The sequence below is a fragment of the Nicotiana attenuata genome, unplaced genomic scaffold (genome assembly GCF_001879085.1).
Source record: "Nicotiana attenuata strain UT unplaced genomic scaffold, NIATTr2, whole genome shotgun sequence".
Taxonomy (NCBI): Eukaryota; Viridiplantae; Streptophyta; class Magnoliopsida; order Solanales; family Solanaceae; genus Nicotiana; species Nicotiana attenuata.
Window position 1 is genome coordinate 207,648 of NW_017670527.1, and position 21,359 is coordinate 229,006.

General features: G+C 36.7%; 4 protein-coding genes across 5 annotated transcripts in view; 3 read left to right on the forward strand and 1 right to left on the reverse strand.

Annotated features, from left to right (window-relative positions):
* Positions 1 to 1,610, forward strand: part of LOC109240583 (60S ribosomal protein L34-like) — a 2,172-nt gene extending 562 nt beyond the window's left edge. Inside the window, exons 3-4 of the mRNA XM_019407245.1 lie at positions 1,129 to 1,238; positions 1,332 to 1,610. Coding sequence (XP_019262790.1) covers positions 1,129 to 1,238; positions 1,332 to 1,425 — 204 coding nt within the window. The 3' untranslated portion in view covers positions 1,426 to 1,610. The remainder of the gene's footprint in view (positions 1 to 1,128; positions 1,239 to 1,331) is intronic.
* Positions 1,611 to 2,187: 577 nt separating this feature from the next.
* Positions 2,188 to 2,850, reverse strand: LOC109240577 (glutathione S-transferase U9-like). Its single transcript, XM_019407237.1, has 2 exons — positions 2,568 to 2,850; positions 2,188 to 2,384 (listed from the first exon to the last, which is right to left on the reverse strand). The coding sequence occupies exons 1-2, from the start codon at positions 2,848 to 2,850 to the stop codon at positions 2,188 to 2,190; spliced, it is 480 nt and encodes a 159-aa protein (XP_019262782.1).
* Positions 2,851 to 5,386: 2,536 nt separating this feature from the next.
* On the forward strand, positions 5,387 to 12,451 carry LOC109240584 (probable methyltransferase PMT2). 2 transcript variants are annotated; one of them, XM_019407246.1, is made up of 7 exons: positions 5,387 to 5,546; positions 7,281 to 7,938; positions 8,249 to 8,459; positions 9,051 to 9,339; positions 9,909 to 10,298; positions 11,236 to 11,313; positions 11,834 to 12,451. In XM_019407246.1, the coding sequence occupies exons 1-7, from the start codon at positions 5,470 to 5,472 to the stop codon at positions 12,066 to 12,068; spliced, it is 1,938 nt and encodes a 645-aa protein (XP_019262791.1). In that variant the 5' UTR covers positions 5,387 to 5,469; the 3' UTR covers positions 12,069 to 12,451. The 2 variants fall into 2 exon arrangements, with proteins under 2 accessions (XP_019262791.1, XP_019262792.1); XM_019407247.1 differs by lacking the exon at positions 5,387 to 5,546 and adding an exon at positions 5,553 to 5,714.
* A 741-nt stretch (positions 12,452 to 13,192) lies between these two features.
* Positions 13,193 to 15,333, forward strand: LOC109240586 (protein PHYTOCHROME KINASE SUBSTRATE 3-like). Its single transcript, XM_019407248.1, has one exon. The coding sequence runs from the start codon at positions 13,758 to 13,760 to the stop codon at positions 15,150 to 15,152; it is 1,395 nt and encodes a 464-aa protein (XP_019262793.1). The 5' UTR covers positions 13,193 to 13,757; the 3' UTR covers positions 15,153 to 15,333.
* Positions 15,334 to 21,359: the final 6,026 nt, after the last annotated feature.

A 21,359-nucleotide genomic window follows, 5' to 3' on the forward strand; every position in this document is an offset into this window, starting at 1 on the left:
ATATATATATATATATATATATATATATATATATATATATATATATATATATATATATATATATATATATATATGTATGTATGTATATTTTCCAGAGCTGTGCTTTGCATATATCATGTTTGTTTAAGTTATTGATACCTCTAGGAATAGAATTGCATTCTGCTGCATATTCTTCACCATGTATTTCCTGTTCTGCACTTCTACCATTAAGTGCTCCATAGCAATAAATTCGGTCATGTTTCTGTGATTGGAGCTTCATTTACAATTTTGTTAGAAATTAGTGTTGGTTCTGATGTGTAGTGTACATGATCCACTTTGCATTGTCTGATATCCTAGATGTAGATCTTAAACGTTTCTAAAATACCTGATTATGGCTAGTCTTTTTTCTTTTTGAGAAAAATTATGGTTAGTCGTCTTCAATATGGTCTTTTTTTCTGTTTACTGTTTCTTACTCAGAGTGAGGCCAAAGCATCTCTCTTGGTATTGTATAACCATATGCTGATTCATTTTTTCATTTTTACCATTATTAAAATGGTGGAGGTGAAGTTTTTTAAATAAGTAAATAATTTAATTATTATTGGTAGTAAATCCTGTATACAAGGTGAACTCTAGATACTGATTCTGCGGTCAGATTATTATAGTTATGTTGTATATTGAGATAGCTATCTTTAAACTGTGCTATTGGAGTGAGTAGAGTCAGCTTGTATTATTTGAATTCTCCCATCTCTGACTAAAATGCTCTTTCATTAAGCCGCAGACAAGATTGCTTCTTCTAGTCTCTAGAATTAGGAAAGAAGAATCAGGCTTTGATATTTTAAATATATCTCTTATTTGAATTTTTATTATATTCTCTTTTACAGATCCCCTTTAGTAGAAACTGAAGCATCATAAGAATTGCTAATGCCAACTTTAGCTTTTCTGGTGCTTCGTTCAATGAATAATTGAAATGATGTTAGGTATTACCTAGATGCTTTTCAGCCCCGCTTATGGTTATATACTCTTTGCCCTTGTATTTGGTATTTAAACTCTTATTGTCATGTAGTTCATTGGTCTAGGTGTTTTTTTTAGCTTAGTTAATTATTTCAAGCATTTGGTGCAATCTATTCATCAAACCTTGCTGTCTTGCAGATTCCACACTTGAGACCAACTGAGTATAAGAGATCCAGATTATCTAGGAACAGGAGGACTGTGAACCGTCCCTATGGTGGAGTATTGTCTGGAAGTGCAGTAAGGGAGAGGTTTGTTCTCGTAGTCTTTGTTGGCTTGTCCGTTTCCATTATTTGTCTAATTCATGCTCCTTTGTCTTATAACTGTGTAATGTTGGTTTGCAGGATTATTCGAGCTTTCTTGGTGGAAGAGCAGAAAATTGTGAAGAAGGTTTTGAAGATCCAAAAAGCCAAAGAAAAGCTGGCGGCCAAGAACTAAGCTGAGAGTTTAGAGGGACTTTAGTTTAAATTTTGGTGAAATTTTGACATTCAAGTGTTTACTAGTTGTGCACTACAAATTGACCTGATTGCTGCAACTTTTGAGGAGCATTTTGCTTTAGTTGAATATATCCGACTTCATTCCCCATTCTATATAAATTGAGTTGTCAATCTTGTCTTAATATACCTAATATATCACACAATGGTTTCATCTTGCTAGTTGAATCTTTATTATGAGCAACTCAGTTGATGGTGAAAGAAATGTGCCCAAAGCAAGTAGATGTGTAAGCATTGTCTGAATGTTGGGAGGTCATTGTGCTTGGATCTCGGTTAATGGGGGTCTATCTCTTGTTTGATTTTTGTTGTTCATGAAGCTGCAACTAGGATCAAATGTATACATTGCTTATTGATCCTAGTTGCAAGTGAATCCAAAACCGGGTTTGTTGATATTGTGAGGATGAACATTGCATGCTGGTGTAATACTCTGATTAAGTTAAAGGAAATAAGGTATAATGCTCTGATTCAGAAGGGTAATTTTTAGAGGCCATGGATTAAATACAAAGGTGGCACCATATGGTGATTTTGTCATGTGCCCTGACACATTTATAATGGTCCATTCAAATATCTAGGACCAGGGTTTCTCTTCTAAAGTATACCATCTAGAGCAATGAAATTAGAGACAGAGGTTTCTTCGGCAACTTAATGATGGTTTGCTGTATCTGAAAACTATACTGTGCTTAGTTACTTGGCACTTCGACTATGCCTAAAAAGCTTGATAAATGAAACCTTTCACTAAAGCTTGCTCTAGTAAGGTTGTCACCCAGGTGTATATGAGTGGACTCTTTTCTGGGTCCAGAATCTTCAGGCCAAGGACCTTTTCTTGAGCCTTGAAATCCTTTAGTGTTGCAACCATCATGATATCCAGAACCCCTGGATCTTCCCTGCGGATTTTGCGATTCCCTTAAGTCAAGAAAATTCTCATTCTTTCTTCCAGCACTTCTAATCTCTCCCACAGTTCCTCACACGCTTCCTCCTGGGTAACCATGATCTTGGATATGATGTCAAACAACTGAAATATGGAAAGCACAAATTAACAAAATCTTGAAATTCAAATGTTAAAAACACACGATTATATAATCTTACCAGTTGGATGTAACCAGTCCAGAAACGTAACTCTGGCTCTTTCATATGGATCTTCTTGCAAGAGTTTAGGTATGAGATTCCAAGTTTTATCAATATATTCAATGATGACAGGTGATTCCACAACAGCTCTACCGTTGTGAATCAACATGGGTACCGTTTTGTGGACTGGGTTGTGTTGGAGAAGCAATGGACTCTTGTTGCTCAAGTCCCTCTCGCACAAGCTCGAAAGGTATGCCTTTGATCTTGAGAGCAAGTTCAACTCTCTTTGAATAGGGGCTATCATTTCCTAGAAGAATTAGCTTTGTTCTCTTGCATTTTCTCTTAATCTGAGTTGTGAAGGTTGTTGCTCGGATGCTGCTGAGTTCTGGCAGTGACAGGGGACCTTGTACTTTCAACCAAGTCCGCGATTAACCTTTTCTAATAGCGAAGGCCTAATGAGCCATTGTAGTCATTAGTCAAACGTTTTACACAATACATTGTCTATTGACGGGGAAAACTATCAAATAATATGGAAAAAGGCCAATGGCGTGCTTCAACTTGCAGGATTTTGGAGCAACTTTATGTTTTCAAGCAATACTTACTCCACTATTATAAGTATTTATAACTTATGTGGACTGTCAGCGCACCGTTGTTGGTGGTAGGCTATAATCCCGTATTTTAGTTGCTTATTGCACTCTTATTCACTGCACTTTACTTGTGTTTGAACTTTAATTTGTAGTGTTTTGCACTGATTGTGTGTTTTATGCTTTGTAGGAGATGATGTCGAGTTAAGAAGATGTTCTGGAGCTAAATCGAATAATTGGAGCTTTGACGTCTGAGTAAAAACCAAGGAATTAAATCGGGATCGTGTCCGGGGCTCGCGAACCGACGTTGCACATGAAAGTTGGAAGAAAGAGCAAGGGCTAGAGCAAAAAAAGTACTAGTGCGTCGCATAAAGCGTGACATTAGTATAAAATTTCGTCAGAAGTTTGAGAAGTTCAGAGACTTGGAGTTTTTGGGTTCTGACAGAAAAATACACTAATGCGTGGCATAGTGCATAGCATCAGTACAAAATTTTGTACTGAGATTTTACAACCGAGCAAATTGCAATAATGCTACGCAGTGCGACGTATGAAGTGTGAGCCCCGTCAGTCCCGACGGATTCAATAAATATATCAATTCATCTCTCCATTTTCTGTGAAAAGGGGGACAGGGAGCATAATTTCATTTCCAACGGGGGATCCTTTTTTCCTTTTTTTCTTTTTTGTTTCGCATTTCTCATCAAACAAATAGGGGATTTTTTCATTACTTCAACCGCAGGTTTTTCTACTTCGGCTCAAAGAGGGTAGTTTCGTCCGGGTTCGTTCCTACATGGTATAAATACACTAGAAACACGTTTTTGAGAGGACTTTTGACATACTTTCGACCCAAGGAAGCTAAGTAAGAGTTGGAAGAACACAAGCACAAGGATTTCATCATTCCTTTTTCACTCAAGACCCGAGTTTGGATCGAATCTATGCTTTCCTATGCTTTAATTATATTTGTGATGAATTTCTCCATGCCTATGGAGAAGTTCCCTTTAGGATTTGGTGGATTTGGTGTATTGATGATTGTTTGTGGATTATAACTCTAGTTTTATGTATTGAATCGTTTTGGACGATTTCATTGTTGCATCTATATTCACTAGTTCATGTAATCGAGGGAGGCATAACTTGTGATATCTTGGGATTATATTGTTGGTTGAGTTCATAGATTCTTCTAAGTAATCTAAAGAGGCTAGTTGAATCATTGATTAAACCTAGTTAGGAGAATAATCGAAAGAGGTTTTGCTAAAGACAAATCCACTATGCATTCTTGCGTATCTTCATAGTGCTTAATTTGGTTCGGCTCGTGAGGTTAAGGCTTAATCGAGAGAGGAGTTTCTGTTGAACGTTTGAATCAATAATTGAGTGAATTCGAGAGACTCACTTGAACATTAGAAGTGAATTATCTATAGTTAGATCCGGAACAATTATCTTGCACCTATCCTATCAAAACCCTACATTCTCCCACTGATAACCTTATTTGCTTATTCCTTGTCTCGATAGTCACTAGTCAATAGCTTTAGATTTTTAGTTAATTTTAATTATTAATCATATAAATCTCAACTGTTGATCCACCTGGATAGCAATCAAGTTAGAAACTACGAGAATATCGTTTAAATCCAATCCATGTGGATACGATATTATACTATACTATCTTTGATTAGCGAGCATAATTTAAGTGTATGTTTTGCGCTCGTCAAATTTTGTAGTTTAATTTGCAATCTGAGAGTTTTTCTTATCTATACTTTAATTTATCACTGCAAACACATGATATCAACCGTGCAATGAGAGGCGACAGTTTAAGCAGGTTGTACTAGCTATTACACCTTAAGCAGTGTGTAACTAATAAATGAAATACTGTGTTTCTAAAAATAAAGACTTTGGAGAGTTGGGAGTGACACGAGGTAGAAGAAATGAGAAGAAAGGGACTTGACTTTTATTATAATAATAATAGAAAAGGAGGTATAATTTAATTAATTTGTACCCTACCTGATGCTACTTGAGAAGTCAAATAATTTTTTCTTGCCGCAATTTCAAAAATATTTTCAAAAAGTTTTATTATAAGATATTATGATCTAGATTATTTTAATGCAGTTTCTAACTATATTAAATTTTATTTCAAGAATTTGAATTCCCAATGAAAATTAGATTATTTAACATTTACCCTCTCATTATGGGGGACACGAAGAAATTATATTATTACCAAGGGTTATAAATTACCTAGATTTAATTAAGAAAAAAATAAGTGAAAGATATGATTGGTTGAGATGGAAACATGAATTCCCTGGTTCGCGGGAAATTTGTTTTTTTTTTTTTTTTCCTTCTTTCATAATTAGTTTATGGAGGACAAAAATCACTCCCCATCATTGAAACCATCGGATTTGGTTTTGTCCAATTGTCCTTCTCAGAATCCGACGTAAGTGTTATCTTTCCCGTTCCTAGCCCTCTCTGCCCTTAACCAAATTCAAAACAAAGAACAGCATTTTTTGTTATTTATTTTTTGACAAAGAGCTGGGTGTTTATATTCGTTGACACAATGATTTAATCAAATTGGAACTGCAACATTGCTGCTTTTTGGAGATTCGTAAGATATTTTTGCATTTATATGCGGATTACGCCACCTACGTATTTGCATAGGAAATTTAAAGTTTTTTTTTTTCTTTCTAAAGGTATATATGTAGTATATTAAGAGGCGCAACATTATAATGATTTGTGCTTCCTACTAATTTTCTTCTCCTTGGATCACTTTCTTTTTGTGTGTGTGTGTTATCTATTGGTGACAATAGGAGATATAGTGCTTATTTGTGAAGTTTGATGGATATGAACTGAGTGAATATTTGTTGGTTCCTGTATTCAGATTCGTGTATTATTAATTCAATTAGCCTCAGATTTTACGCCTTTGTTTGATGTGATTCAATTTCTTTGTCTTGTTGAGATCTTGAAGTTGAGAAGTCAAAACAACAATTCCAATTTTGTCTGGATTCATCTACTATGCATTGCATGTCTAGGATAAAAGGAAAATAGCCAGAAGAAGAACGTGGTAGCAATTAATATACTACTGGGGATGGAAAGCATGTGCCTTTTCTCCTTTTATCCATAGGAAAGTCACTTTTAAATGAAGTTGCTTGGATAATTTTCTGTTTCGACACAACATAGCATCTACATTTTGCATTATATCCCCATTTAGGATGACCTACAAAAATTATTGAGGGAAGATGAGGAATTTTAATTACTCCCTCTGTTTTAATTTAGATGAGGTAGTTTGACTTGGCACGGAGTTTAAGGAAAGTGTGTTATCGAAATTGAAACAGAGGGAGTATGTATTATATTCTATCGTCATAGAGATGGGTATATGCAAGCTTCTCTGTACACAATAAGTACTTCTACTAGAAAAGAAAGAAGCATGAAATGGGAGAGGGCTGACAAAAATTCCTAAGTTGCGTGGACTCTTCGATTTTGGTGCCGTCCCCGTCCCAATACGAGACGGGGACGGGAGCGGGAGCGGGATACGTCTTGGATTCGGTCAACTGACTTCGGACACTTTGACCGGAGTCCATCGACATATTTGGGAGAAAAATTGAGATTTTGATTTCTCAAAATCAAAAATAAAACAGATTTAGGAGAATGGAAGAATAATGTCCATCTTGGAGAATGAAAGATTGAATATTCTACAATATTCATCTAAGTTTTTCACAGAATATATCTCAAAATTTATAATATTTTTATAGCTCTATTTTTTATTAGCCGAATTCCCGCACCCGTATCCATATCCGGATCCGCACCCCCGAATCTTAAAATTTAGATTTTGCCGAATCCGATACTCAGATTCGTCCCCGTATCGGATAGCCGCACCCGAGTCCGAACAACTTATTCATCCCCCAAAAAAAAAAGAAGAGAAAAGAAATAGGAAACCTGCAGGTGGTGGTGGACATGCTAATGTAAAAGTGTGAGCAGGAAACTTTTAATTGCCTGATCATATTTGTCATGGAAAAATATTTTCATTAATAGTAGGGAATTGTCAACTTCATGCCTCTTGCTTCTTCTATATCATTATTGATTTTTTTTCATTTAAGTATAATTCATTGAGCATCATTTTATATGCTTCAGTGTTGCTTCCAAATTAGTCTGAAATCTGAAATATCAAACCCAGGTGGACCATGGCAACAAAAGGAAATCCAGGGGATAACAGAAGTAGAAGCCCTTTATCATCATTATTTATTGTAGCTGGACTTTGTTGTTTCTTCTATATTCTTGGAGTGTGGCAAAGAAGCGGTTTCGGGAAGGGAGATAGCATAGCTCTTGAGATAACAAAGAAGGCAGAGGACTGCGGCATCCTCCCCAATTTGGAGTATGAAACACACCATGGGAATCAAAGTAGCTCATTCGATGATCCTAACCAAGAAATCAAGGAGATTGAGCCATGTGCCGAGCAATATGTTGATTACACACCATGTCACGATCAAATGCGAGCAATGACATTTCCTCGAGAAAATATGAACTATAGGGAGAGACACTGTCCTCCGGAGGAAGAGAAGCTGCATTGTCTCATTCCAGCCCCAAAAGGATATGTGACTCCTTTTCCGTGGCCAAAGAGTCGTGACTATGTACCTTTTGCAAATGCACCGTACAAAAGCTTAACAGTTGAGAAAGCAGTGCAAAATTGGGTCCAATATGAAGGCAATGTGTTTAGATTTCCAGGTGGTGGTACACAGTTCCCTAATGGAGCAGATGCATATATTGAACAGCTTGCTTCTGTGATCCCAATAGACAATGGTACAGTACGAACTGCATTGGACACCGGATGTGGGGTGAGTCAAATCTTTCCACAATATTCTGCATTAATTTTTACTAGGCTTTAATGCTTTGAAGTTCCAGATATCACTCATTGTGGATAATACGTTGCTTCAGATTTTCCATTGCTTTATCTATCTAGTAGTTTCGCTCCATGAATTCCTTACTTTTTTATACAAGTTAAAGATCATGACTACATGTGGTACTTTGTATAGTTTAGTTTCTTTGTTTTTCTGTTATTTTTAATGTTGTTGCTGTTTTCCGTCAAGCTGGTGTTTGATTGTGTACCAGTTTGAAATTTGTAATGTTTGGCATGCGGCATCCTAGGTTGCAAGTTGGGGTGCATACCTTTTCAAGAAGAATGTTCTAACCATGTCGTTCGCACCAAGGGACTCGCATGAATCTCAAGTTCAATTTGCTTTGGAAAGAGGTGTTCCCGCAGTTATTGGTGTGCTTGGAACCATAAAATTACCATATCCATCTAGAGCTTTTGATATGGCTCATTGTTCACGTTGTTTGATTCCGTGGGGTGCAAATGGTAAGGATCAGTACCTCTGCAGACTTTCCTTGTGCCTTGTACTGCTTGTATTAATGTATGGCTCCTTCTCTTGCACTAGTCACCAAATTGCAGGATAACATCACCGGCTCACTGTTCATTACATCCTGTATTGAATATCATCCTTTTCAAAAGTTTCGCTAATCTTGAAAAACCAAGGTTACCTTGTGTCCATAATATTCTTCCTTTTAATCAATATTTAATTCTCATTTGGTTAATGGTAACTCTAACAAGCAAATTGAACGTGGAGTATCTGTACCAGTATTCGTATCGATGTGATGTTTTGTTTGGGGTTTTTTTGGGTGGAGAAAGGATTTCATTAATAAGAAAGAGTTAGTACACAAGCTATGATCCAGGATTTAATTTAAAAGGTTAAAGGTTATAAGTTCTTTGAGAATGTGGGTCAAAAACTGGACAATTGACATATGCAAGGAATCTTGGGGCAGCTATCTTCTCAGGAAAGAGTCAAGGATATTATGACTGGGTGCTTGTATTTTGGGGATTTCTTATAGTGATTAATTTTTCACTTCAGTTTGTTTCTTTCTTTCCTAACAAAATTCTACTTTTTTGCAGATGGACAGTACATGATGGAAGTCGACCGAGTGCTCAGACCAGGGGGCTACTGGGTACTTTCAGGTCCTCCAATTAACTGGCGGAGTAATTATCAAGCGTGGCAGCGTCCCAAAGAGGAGTTGGAGGAGGAACAGAGAAAGATTGAAGAAATAGCTGAACTTCTCTGCTGGGAAAAGAAGCATGAGAAAGGTGAGATTGCCATATGGAGAAAAAGAGTAAACAATGAGTACTGCAGGGAACGAGATTCTCGTGTAACTCTATGTGAATCCTCGAATGCAGAAAATGTCTGGTAAATTCTTGCACCTTATAATATATTATTCTATAAATATCTAAATAGCCAAAGTGATGGAGATTGTCTTCTTTCTTCCTCCTTGTTCTGTTGATGCATATTAGATAAAGTCTCAAGTACTAGCTTTAAGATTCTAGTCACTTTCTTTACGTCACAATTGACTTTGAGTTGTAAAGCAATGTGATGTAGATTTAGTTTTCAGTAATATATGTATGTGAATGTTGCTTCTTGTTGCCATGTTCTATGTCTTGTATTCGTTACGTCCATTCCTGCAAGGACTTGCTAATTTTGGTCTGAATTTTCCATGCCAAAGAATAGTTTTATGTTGCTGCTTCAGTAATTGTGGAGTAATTAATTAAATGAAGGATGTTGAAACCACAAAGATATCCGGTGAATGATTGTTCTATGGAAAACAGAAACTTTTTATAACATTGAAGTGCTTAACATTTTGAATATCCACCAATCTGAGGTTTATGTTTGAATAAGTTGATTTAGTGATACATTTGATCTTTTGATTGTTGACTGCCCTTCTAAGTACTCGATATTCAACCAATATTCGGGGGTTTTAGGTATAAGAAGATGGAGGCATGTGTAACTCCTTATCCTCAGACAACTAATTCAGACGAAGTTGCTGGTGGGGAACTTAAGCCGTTCCCACAGAGACTTAATACTGTTCCTCCGAGAATAGCAAGTGGATTTGTCCCTGGATTATCTGTTGAGTCATTCCAGGAGGACAACAAGTTATGGAAAAAGCATGTGAATTCTTATAAGAGAGTTAATAAAATCCTCGACAGTGGGAGGTATCGAAATATACTGGATATGAATGCTGGCCTAGGAAGTTTTGCTGCAGCACTTGAATCACCCAAGTTATGGGTCATGAATGTTGTTCCAAATATAGCTGAACAAGACACTCTTGGAGTTATATATGAACGAGGCTTGATTGGAATATATCATGATTGGTAAACTTTCTGAAGCTCTTTTTTTTTTTTTCTCATTGCACTCTAGCATCATTGCCACCTATTTTTTAGTTTTCTTTTTGATGGTGGATTGTGGAAAGCGAACATGTGAAAAGTTTGATAATTCATTCTGGCTGTAAGCTATATTTCTTACGAAAGATTGTTTCCTTCTTAATTTTGCTGGGATTGCATTAGAACGCTCAGCATGGAACTTTTAGAAATTATTGTCCAATTAAGCAGCTACCACATCATCATCTATATATGTGATTATCCCAAGGTTAAAGTTTTTAATTCAGTCAGTCAAGGAATTCCTCACTACCAAACTAGTTGGGTTGGCTGTATGAATCCTCTATTCCGTTCCTCTCTTCGAATCTTTCACTCCGATACTGATAAATAAATTGCCTTTGGATCTTTCTCATTACATTCTTTCCCACCAGTTAATTGTCATGCCATCAAATTTCCACTATTTTACCACTGAGTAGTTGCTGCTTCCCTGGTCCTATATGACTGCTTCCCTACAATGGTTAGCTTTTGGAGTTAGCTTTTAGGACTCTGGCAATATCTAGGTCCTTTAGTGTGTTTTTGACCTTTAATGCTGCTGGATACAATTATAATGCCCTTTCATATACACATCGAAGATAGTATTCCCAGTCACCAGCTTGCATGTATCAGCATTCTCTTTTGTCTTTTAGAACATGACTGGCCTGCATCTTCTCTTGGCTAGTGTACTCCCACCTTGTACTTGAACTCTATATAGTAGCTTAAGTTTCGACTTCTAATATATGGAGATTGTGCATCACATCTTGAGTTTGTGATTGCTGAAATTACAAATTTGTAAACTAAACCTTCTCTCCCTCCTTCTAGTATCTGAGTTTACGTTCTTTCTCTAGAAGTATCTTTTATATATCTTAGTTAACCTTCTTTCCGACCTTGGATTCAGGTGTGAAGCCTTCTCTACATATCCTCGCACATATGACCTTATTCATGGAAATGGAGTTTTCAGCTTATACAAAGACAAGTAAGTTCTTTACACTAATTCATATATGAATAAGGTATAATTCTTTACACTAATTCATGTATGAACAAGGTAAAATTTATGAATAGGTCAGTTTTGCCAATCCGGCAAGACTAGTATATCAACATTATGCCCCGAAAGCTATTTGTTCTTAAATTTCTTAAATGGGAATAAATTTTAAACAGTGGTGCAAAATGATTCTATTTGTGCAGATCACCTTAGTGTAACGTAACGTAAAGCTAGATCTTTTTCATTTAATTTGTGGAGAAATTAGTCTTCAGGGGAGCCAACTTCCTGTGATAATGGGGTGAGGAGGAACATCTACATAGAAAGGAGATGTTTGCCATATTTTTATGTTTCATCTGAAAATTTGAACACAAGGGGGAAAATAATTAGTCAATGTCCATCCATACCTGTCACTGCTAATAGTTTCAGCGAGATAATTCAATAAAGAACACCCAACCAATACGTGCTTCAAGTTAGATCTTGTTAAACTTTCTAATTATGCCATATGTCAATGCAGATGTAATGCTGAAGACATTTTACTAGAGATGGATAGGATTCTTAGACCAGAAGGTGCAGTCATATTGCGAGATCATGTAGATGTCCTCACTCAAGTGAAAAGAATTGCGTCCGGTATGAGGTGGAACATAAAAATGGTGGATCATGAGGATGGTCCTCTGATCTCTGAGAAGGTGCTATTTGCTGTTAAAAAATACTGGGTTGTAGGGGATAACAACTCAACTGTCTCAGAGTGAATAGCATTGGCTTAGCAGCATTTTTGGCAGATAATAGCAGAGCAGCTAATGCTGCAGTATTTGGTTCATTGCCAGAGTTAATATTATTCTTTTACCACTGGAGTTCAGATTGATGAATGAAGCAGAGAACTCTGATAATTGTCATGGTAACCATTTCTCATTTTCCATTTTGACAGTTGCAGAACAGAAAATGAATAGGTTACTCATGGCTAGTTTATTTTCTTACAAGGCTTCCTTTTTATTGTTGCTTATTATCATTAACATTATTGCTATTAGTTCTTTAGTTCATTCATGGGTTGTATCATATCTTTTCAGCAATTTTCCTGTAATTCCAGCCAAGTAAATTGAACTTTTATGGTAAAAGATCAAGTTATTTCTTTTGATGTTATGAAAATTTTAGATATTCTCAAATTCATCTTTTCTTTATCGGATACTATGATGCCAAGACGCGCTTTGGGATAATAAAATATAAAAGCACATGGGATTTATTAGTCAATCAAATCCTTACTGTGGCTGCCTAGAGGGAGAGCCTTGACGCAACGGCAAGATTTACTACCGTGTCACCAGTAAAGTCACGGGATCAAGCCGTTAAAACAATCTCTTTCAGATGTGCAAGGTAAGGCTGCATACAATAGTTTCAATGTGGTCTAGCTTTTTCCGTACTCTGCATAACGGAGCTTAGTAGCCGATTGAGTGTTCAAATTCAATTCAACTCAGTAAAGGAATACAGATGCAAGCACCTGCTCCAATATTTTCTTCCATTGTTTGTTGCTGTACTTTCTTAGCCACCTTGGCGTATATCTAACAGGAGACAAAAGAAAACATTAATGTACAATCAACCTGTAATCTTGATACAGCCAAAGAGCAACCAAATGATTGAACTACATAAATTATGAAGGTAGTAGATATAGTATTAGGAAATAGAATTTCAAGTTATCAGAATTTATTATGATGCTAATGCTGGTGTCCTACTTTGGGGCTCACTTGAATGAGTGGTGGAATTTTATTTTTGTTTTTCTGAGTTTTCTTTGGAGCCACTTCTTTATCTGCAGCCAATTTCTAGACCCCATTAACATTTATTACATATTTTACATGGATCCATATCCATACTTTCTTGTTGATATACTGACCATTTAAACTGCAATTTGTTAATGTCAAAAGATGGAAGATCTTATCATTAGTCAAAAACTTCAGAGGTACTGTAAAATCAGATATTATATGTCGTGTGAGATTTTCGAATGAAGTGACAAGACTCTCAAATATTATGCTTCTCCAAACATGTAGGATCCACCATCTTAAAGCTATACAACCCAATAGGCTCCAAGAAAGAGCCAAGTTATATAGGGCTGCTTGTAAAGAAACCAAGTGAAAAACAATAGCTTCTCTCAAAATCACTGAATCAGGATTTTGATCTATAGCTTTCACAACCTTTTTCCTTTTGCTACTTGATGCATGTCTATGATTTCCTTTCGATTTTACATTAGCTTATGATCTTTCCAATCTTTGCTGTCTTTCATCGTTTGTTTGTTGGTAAGCTGCTCTTTTTGTGAGTCACATTTGTTCTGTTGCTTCCTGTCTCAAAGCTTGTCATAAAACTCTTTCCACACTTATAAGAGCAATTGTTGCTTCTGCCTCAAATTCTCTTTAAATTTTTCATCAGACAAAAGAAACCTAAAGCATTTTGTCTCCATGGAAACCGATGATAATTCAACCAGCCTTCGCGTAGAATCATTTTCTTGTTACCTCAGCAACCCTGAAGATCAGAGCTTTATACACAAACTAGGGGGCGCTTATGAAGATCCTTATCCTGCTGTTTTTTCACCAATTGATACCGCCTTTTCTGTGAGTTCAGTAAGAGCTACTATTAAACCATCCTCAGATAACACTCGAGATAACCTTGCCAATCTTCGCGTTGAGTCTTTTTCTTCTTATCTCAAAGCTGAAGAAGATAATAACTTTGCGTTTAAGACCACAGGGCTCCCTGTACCAGATTCTAGTATTGCATTTGTTTTTCCTCAACAGGCTTCTGTGGGCACTCGAAAACACCAAGAAAGAACCAAGTCCAAAGATGGGGAATTTAACATATTCGGAGCTGATAAGTATTTCAACATGAAACTGGATTATGGAGTTGTTCCTACAACTGGGGTGAAGTATGGGGGGCAGATGAACAAAGGGATGGTTGATCTGCCCCACCTGAAACCCAGTTGCCGGACAGGAACTCCAAGTATTTGTTCTGAAGCAACTAGTTTTAATAGCCAAAGTGCACTGTTACAAAATCTTCAGAGAAGTAGATCTCAAACAAAGCATAAAAAGATGACAGGAAGGAGATTTTTTGCTAGCTTCGGTTGCCAAGGACCTTGTTTGGACAAAAAAGCAGTCTATGTGGATGAAACCATAGGACATGGAAAAGTAAGTAAGTTGGCATTAACTTCTGTCCCTTCCATGAGAGAGAAGTTGAGCGTAGTCAAAAAACACGTCGATGATCAAGATCCAAGCATCGAAGAGCAAAGAAAATCACTTGAAGTGTTTGGCTCTGATAAAATGAGAAAAGGAGACATATCAGTGAATTTAGAGAGGAAACTCTCCATGTTAACTTGGGATGCCATTCCTAAAGTTCAAGACCTGCCTACTACAACCATTGGAAGCAGCACAATTGGCGATGACATGGCTAGCGATGCTAGTTCTGACTTATTCGAGATTGAGAATATATCCAGCAGTGGATATGGACACATGAATTCACAAACTACTGGTGATAATTATGTGCCAACTGGCTGCATGTCACCAATTACAACTCAGTATGCACCAAGTGAGGCCAGTATTGAGTGGAGTGTTATCACAGCAAGTGCTGCAGATTACTCATCAGTTATCTCTGATTATGATGAGAAGAGGATTAGCATTGCTGGTAATACTACTTCAAGGATTAATGCAGCCAATAAAAACACCAATACCAAGTGCGCCGCTGGAAAAGAAGGTCAGAAAACCCGTCCAGGCGGACTTTTAGGTTGCAAGAGCCACAAAGCAGTAAGTGTGGTTGAAACTGTATACAAAACTGGCGAGAAGGCTAAGCATCACCAGCGCGGTTAACTGTTCATTTGCCGGTGTAGTATTTTCATGTTGAATAAGAGTATTGAAATAAATGGTGCGGTTGAAATTTTACAAGTACTTTGTAAAATCTTAGTAGTGAATAACTATTTTCTTGTCTCTCTAGTGATTTCGTTTTATAGTGCCGAGTCTATTTACTGGTTATTGCTTGAGTTTTCATCTATTTTCTGCCTTTTATGATGCTGTTATTATTTCTTTGGTTTCTGTTGATGGTACTAATATATTGTCTCTTTTCGTCTTCTTAAGCCGAGGGTCTTTCGGAAACAACCTCTCTACTCCCTCGGGGTAGGGGTAAGATCTGGGTACACACTACCCTCCCCAGACCGCACTAGTGAGATTTTATTGGGTTGTTGTTGTTGTTGTTCTAGCGAAGGAATTAATTTGATTATTTTAGCTAATTTGTCTTTCACTACTTATCTTGTTATATACTTTATATAAGTATCTGTTTTGCCAAGAAAAGACATAGCAGCCACAATACATGAAAGCAAATAAGTTTGTAAAATGAGAGGCAATAAAGCCCCAGTTTAGATTATAGAAATTTTAAAAACTGTGACATGAGGCCACCCTTGTCTAAAGAGAAAAGGTATTTTGGTTGTTTTATGTTTTTCTTTCCTTTGTGTCACCTGATACTGTAGTTGGTGTTCATCCCATTTGACCATCAAATGGAAATAAAGCTACTTTTTTTCCAGACAGGTTTGCCTTGTTTAAGAGTCAGTAAATCCAAGTTGGCATGTCAAACACTAGGAGGCCATAGGCCCTACGCCCCTACCTAAACAGAATCTTGCTTCAAATTGAGATACACCTCTGGACTTTTAACTGATGATGCTTTCTCTTTTAAGTTTGAGACTTTGCAATTCTGTACTTCGTCTCAATGACCAATGTCAAATAACTGACAAAGTTGGTTAGGCACGTGCAGTCATGCAACTTGAAGAATCCCATAGTGTCTACGTAGAATATGTAGCAGTTGAGAGATAGTAGGTATACACGCGGTTGGTTCAGACGGTAACGCTATAAAAAAAATGCGGCAACTCAGATTTTATATTCTCAGCTAACATTGGTTCTACCATTTGGATATATACTGGATTTAATAAAGAAGATTGACTCAATCAACATATTACACAAAACAAATAGAATAAGATAAGAGTTGACAAACCATCTTGAGACATTAAACTAAGCTAGCGTTTGGCCATAGATCCCAAATTTATTTTGAAAAATCTGATTTGGGTGAAGTTTGGTTTGAAGATGAAAATGTGTTTGGACATACGTTTTCAAAACATATTTTCCAACTTTATTTTGGAAAAACATGTATATAATTCCCAAGTTTTGGGATTTTGTCCCAAGTTTTGGGATTTGAAATTTGCGATTTGGGATTTGGCCAAAATATGGGCAAAATTTATGGCCAAACACGAGTTTTGAAAATAAATCTCAAATTTATTTTGGCAAAACTCATGGCCAAACGGGGCCTAAAAGTTTAGAGTTTCAATTGTCCTATTTGAATGCACCCCATAGAAAATTTCATAGGTTCTCGACAGGGTTTGTAAGGAATAAAGTTAGAACGTGTTCAATCTGTTAACGAATCTAAACTGTAGAACCAAATGAGATTTGATGTAAGGGGTGCAAAGTAGAGGTGGAGGCAGGATTTTCACCAGGAAATTCAAAAAAAAAAAAAAACAAATATAAACAGTAGAAGAAACAAGGAGATCCAATATCTAATATATAAAAAAATTGATCTTGTATACACATCGTAATTATCCGGCTAATAGCTCCGCACTTGGTGGGAAGGGAAGCTTTAAGTAGAGTAGTAGTATATATATATTATAGAATGGGTTTTATAAATAATTGGAAGATCGATGAAAAAGTAATGTCAATCCGAATGACAAAACCACATGACTGTCATGCGGCCAAAATGTGTTGGATACCAACATTTAATTTTGTAGCCATCCAACAACTAAGATGGGGTTGGTCTAATTAAGTCCTCTTCTCTCGTTTTCACCAAACAGTCGTCTAGGCTGAAAATCTGCTTGCAATAACTCCAACAGATCCTTGTGTTTAGTGCGCAAACAAAAAGTAAATAAGAAAAAAGAAGTTACATGTGACATGATGAGATACTTTTAATGGTGCGAAACCTTTTGCAAGAACTTGTGCAGCCTTGATCCAAAAAAAAAAGACAGTATTGGACAATGTTGAGAGTGTCTTCGGCTTGACTTAATCCAATAACCTGGTACTAAAGCCAATGATTCGATTGAACAAGTATCGAGATGATGAAAAATACTCCCTCCGGTCCATAATAAGTGATTTTTTGGCATTTTTTTTGTGGTCCAAAATAAGTGATTTTTTCAGATTTTAAGAATGGATTAATTATTTTTTTCCTACATTGCCCTTGGAGTAAATAGTGTTGGAGTATGTGTTAGAAGTATTTATGTGAAGAGATAGTAAAGATTAATATGATCAATTTCATTGCTAATTAATGTTAAAAGGTGGATTTCTTAATTTGTGTGAAAACAGCTAAAAATACTTATTTTGGACCGGAGGGAGTAACTCTTTATGTTACGGTCTTTGCCAGTAGTTTGGAAACGTACACGTAAGAAGAAGCCAATGCCCGGTTGTAGGCCATAAATACTCATATGATAATGGTGAATTTTCTGATAAGCCCATAAATCTTGATGAGGTACAATATAATACGTAGTTTGAAATGGAGATTGCTGGGTCATGAAGAAAGTATCACAATTAATAAGGTCAATAAGCTACATATAAAGTGTAAAGATAAGAAAACTGTACGAAATTCAATTTGTTCAAAACGGCTAATATCATATCATGTTATGGTGGTTTCTGGCTGACTTACCCTAACAACTTATGCTTTCCTCGTAACATAATCTATAAATACTTACCTATTCTGGTGGTTTGGATGTTCTCAATTTCCAAAATGAGTTAAGCTAAAAAAAGAAACTACAGGTAGGGGTGTTCATGGTTCCGTTTAGATCGGTTTTTCCCTAAAAAGCAACCAAACCAAGTAAGTCGGTTTTTCAAATATTAGAACCAAACCAAACCAATTAAGTCGGTTTTTCTCGATTCGGTTTATGTCGGTTTTTCGTTTTTTTCGGTTATTTGTCGGTTTTTTCTTAAATATAAGACTTACACTACCAAACACATATTCCGGCGAAATTTTCAATGTAACACTATCAAATCAATTGCCTTTTGAGAAATCTATTATTTACCAAGATATATTGATGATAATTGAATCAAATAGTGATGAATAATTTAAGGACTCAATTAAAAATATGTTATTTTTAACACGAAATGGATTCTTACACTAAACAAAAAAAACTACCAATCAAACTAGAATGTANTGCTACTCTCAAGTTGGATGAACTGATTGGAAATCTCACTGCCTATGAACTTAGAAGGCAAACCATGAAAATGGATGCACCCAAGAAGGAAAGGAGTTTGGCTCTCAGAATAACTGAAGGTGCAGATCTAGAGGTTGATGAAATGGCCATGATCACAAGGGATTTCAAAAAGTACCTGATGAGAGGAAAAGGTTCTTCAAGAGGTACAACCTTCAACAAACCAAGGGCTCATGAGAAACAGACCAACGAGGGCTGCTACAAATGTGGCAAGACTGACCACATGATCAAGAATTATCCTCAGTGGGAAATTGAATGGAAGAAGGAAAGGGCTGAACGAAGGAACAGTAAGAAGGAACAGGTTCAACCCAAAAAGAACAAAGGATAAACAAAGGCTATGGTTGCTGCTTGGGGAGAAACGTCAGATGAGGATTCAGAAGATGAAGCTGGAGATGAACAAGCACTTATGGCCATCGGAGAATCAGATGATGAACAAGAGGTAAGTGTGATTCATCTCAAAGACAAGATTAAATTTTTGTCTAAAGAAAGGTTATCTGAATTATTGCTAGACTTCATCGATGAGTCTGAGGTAATAAACAATGAGAAGGAACAACTGTCTAGGGAGTGTGTGATCTTAAAAGCCAAGTTCAAAAATCTAGAATATAGGGCTAATGAGAATGACAGTAAAAATGCTGAGTTGAAGAACCAGGTTCTTGAACTTGACACCAGTGTCTTAGAACTTAGGTCTGAAAATTTAAAACTGAAATTAGGAACAGGTAAGAAGAAAGCTGATCACACACATATCACCTTGGAAGAAAATCTAGAAAAAATGAAGGATGAGCTGTACAAGAAAGATGAACAAATAAGAGTCTTAAAAGAAGACCTAGGGAAGGTAAAACATGAACTAGACAGAACTTGCAAATGGAATAAGGCTTCTGATGCATTATCCTGGCTACAAGAACACCACAGTAGCAACAAGAGAGGACTTGGCTATGGGATCCAAGCACCTAAGTGGGATCCCAAAAGCAAGTACATCACTCTTCCTGAAAACAAAATCTGCACACACAGTGGCAAAACTGGTCATTACAAAGTGAATGTAATGCAAAAGAAAAGGCCAGTCAAAAGAACAAAACCTTTGTTCAAGAGAAAAATAGGCTGCCTGGATGGGCCAAAAGGAATTTAATTTACCCCTTTGCCTATAGAAAGGGACCCAAACTAGTTTGGGTTCCTAAGACTAACCCCTGATTTCTTTTTGCAGGTCCAAGAGAAGGAAAGTAGCCAAATATGGTACATGGATAGTGGCTGCTCAAAATATATGACTGGAAGCAAGAACCAGTTCCTTTCACTTGAGGACTTAAAAGGAGGTAATATCTCCTTTGAAAATGGGAAGAAAGGTGAGATTATTGGGGTTGGAAAGGTAGGTAAGATAGACTCACATTCCATTGAGAATGTCTACTTGATAGATGGCTTGAAATATAGCCTAATCAGTGTATCACAACTGTGTGACAGAGGTAACCTTGTAGCATTTACCTCTACCAAATGCTTTGTGATTAATCACCACTGGCAAGATTGTTTTGCAGGGAAAAAGAGTTAACAATATTTACATTGTAGATTTGTCCACTCTTTCAGAAAATGAACTCACTTACTTGAGTGTGTTGGACAATGATCCCCTCCTATGGCACAAAAGACTTGGTCATGCAAGTCTGAATAAACTCAACAAATTAGTCTCCAAGGACCCGGTGATAGGGTTAACTAAAATCAAGTTCGAGGAAGACAAAGTTTGTGAGGCTTGTGCAAGGGGGAAGCAGGTAAGATCATCTTTTAAAAGCAAGAAAATGGTAAGCACAACCAGGACGATGGAACTGGTTTATATGGATCTCTGTGGTCCAATGAGAACATTGAGCAAATGTGGTAAGAAATATGTGATGGTACTTGTTGATGATTATTCTAGGTTTACCTGGGTACTGTTTTTAACATCTAAGGATGAAGCATTTGACATGTTTACTGCCTTTGTTAGAAAAACTCAGAAACAACTAGGTAATCAACTTGCATCAATCAGGTTTGATCATGGAACAGAATTTGAAAATGCTAAGTTTGCTGAATTTTGTGATGAGCATGGTATAGATCATAATTTTTCTGCCCCTAGGACTCCTCAACAAAATGGAGTAGTTGAAAGAAAGAATAGGACTCATGAAGATATGGCTAGGACTATGCTTCTTTCTAGTAAACTGCCCTATAGCTTCTGGGCAGAGGCTGTAAATACTGCATGTTACATCATTAATAGATGCATGACTAGACCACTTGTAGAGAAGACTCCCTATGAGTTACTTAAAGGGAGAAAACCAAATATATCCCATCTTAGGGCATTTGGATGCAAGTCCTTTGTGCACAATAATGGAAAGGACTCCCTAGGTAAGTTTGTTCCCAGAAGTGATGAGGAAGTATTCTTGGGATATTCTTCACATAGCAAAGCTTATAAAGTGTACAACAAAAGAACTTTGTGTGTAGAAGAAAGTGTACATATAGTTTTTGATGAAACTAACATTCTTTCTAAGAGACAGGAACATGAAGATGAAGCTATTGGGCTTGTAAAAGAATTGAGTGAAGTCTCAGTTCAAGCTAAAGATGCACCAAAAGAAGGAACATGTGATGGAACAGGTTCTTCCATCCACGGCAACCTGACAGGGGGAACTGAACAAAGAAGAACTGAAACCAATCCCCTAAAGGAACCTGTTCATGACCCTCTTCTCAGCAACAGAACATGGGAGAAACATCAAGCAGAAATCTGTTGGTTGTAAAACCTCACAAGTATCAAAGTTCTCATCCCATTGAGAACATAATCACT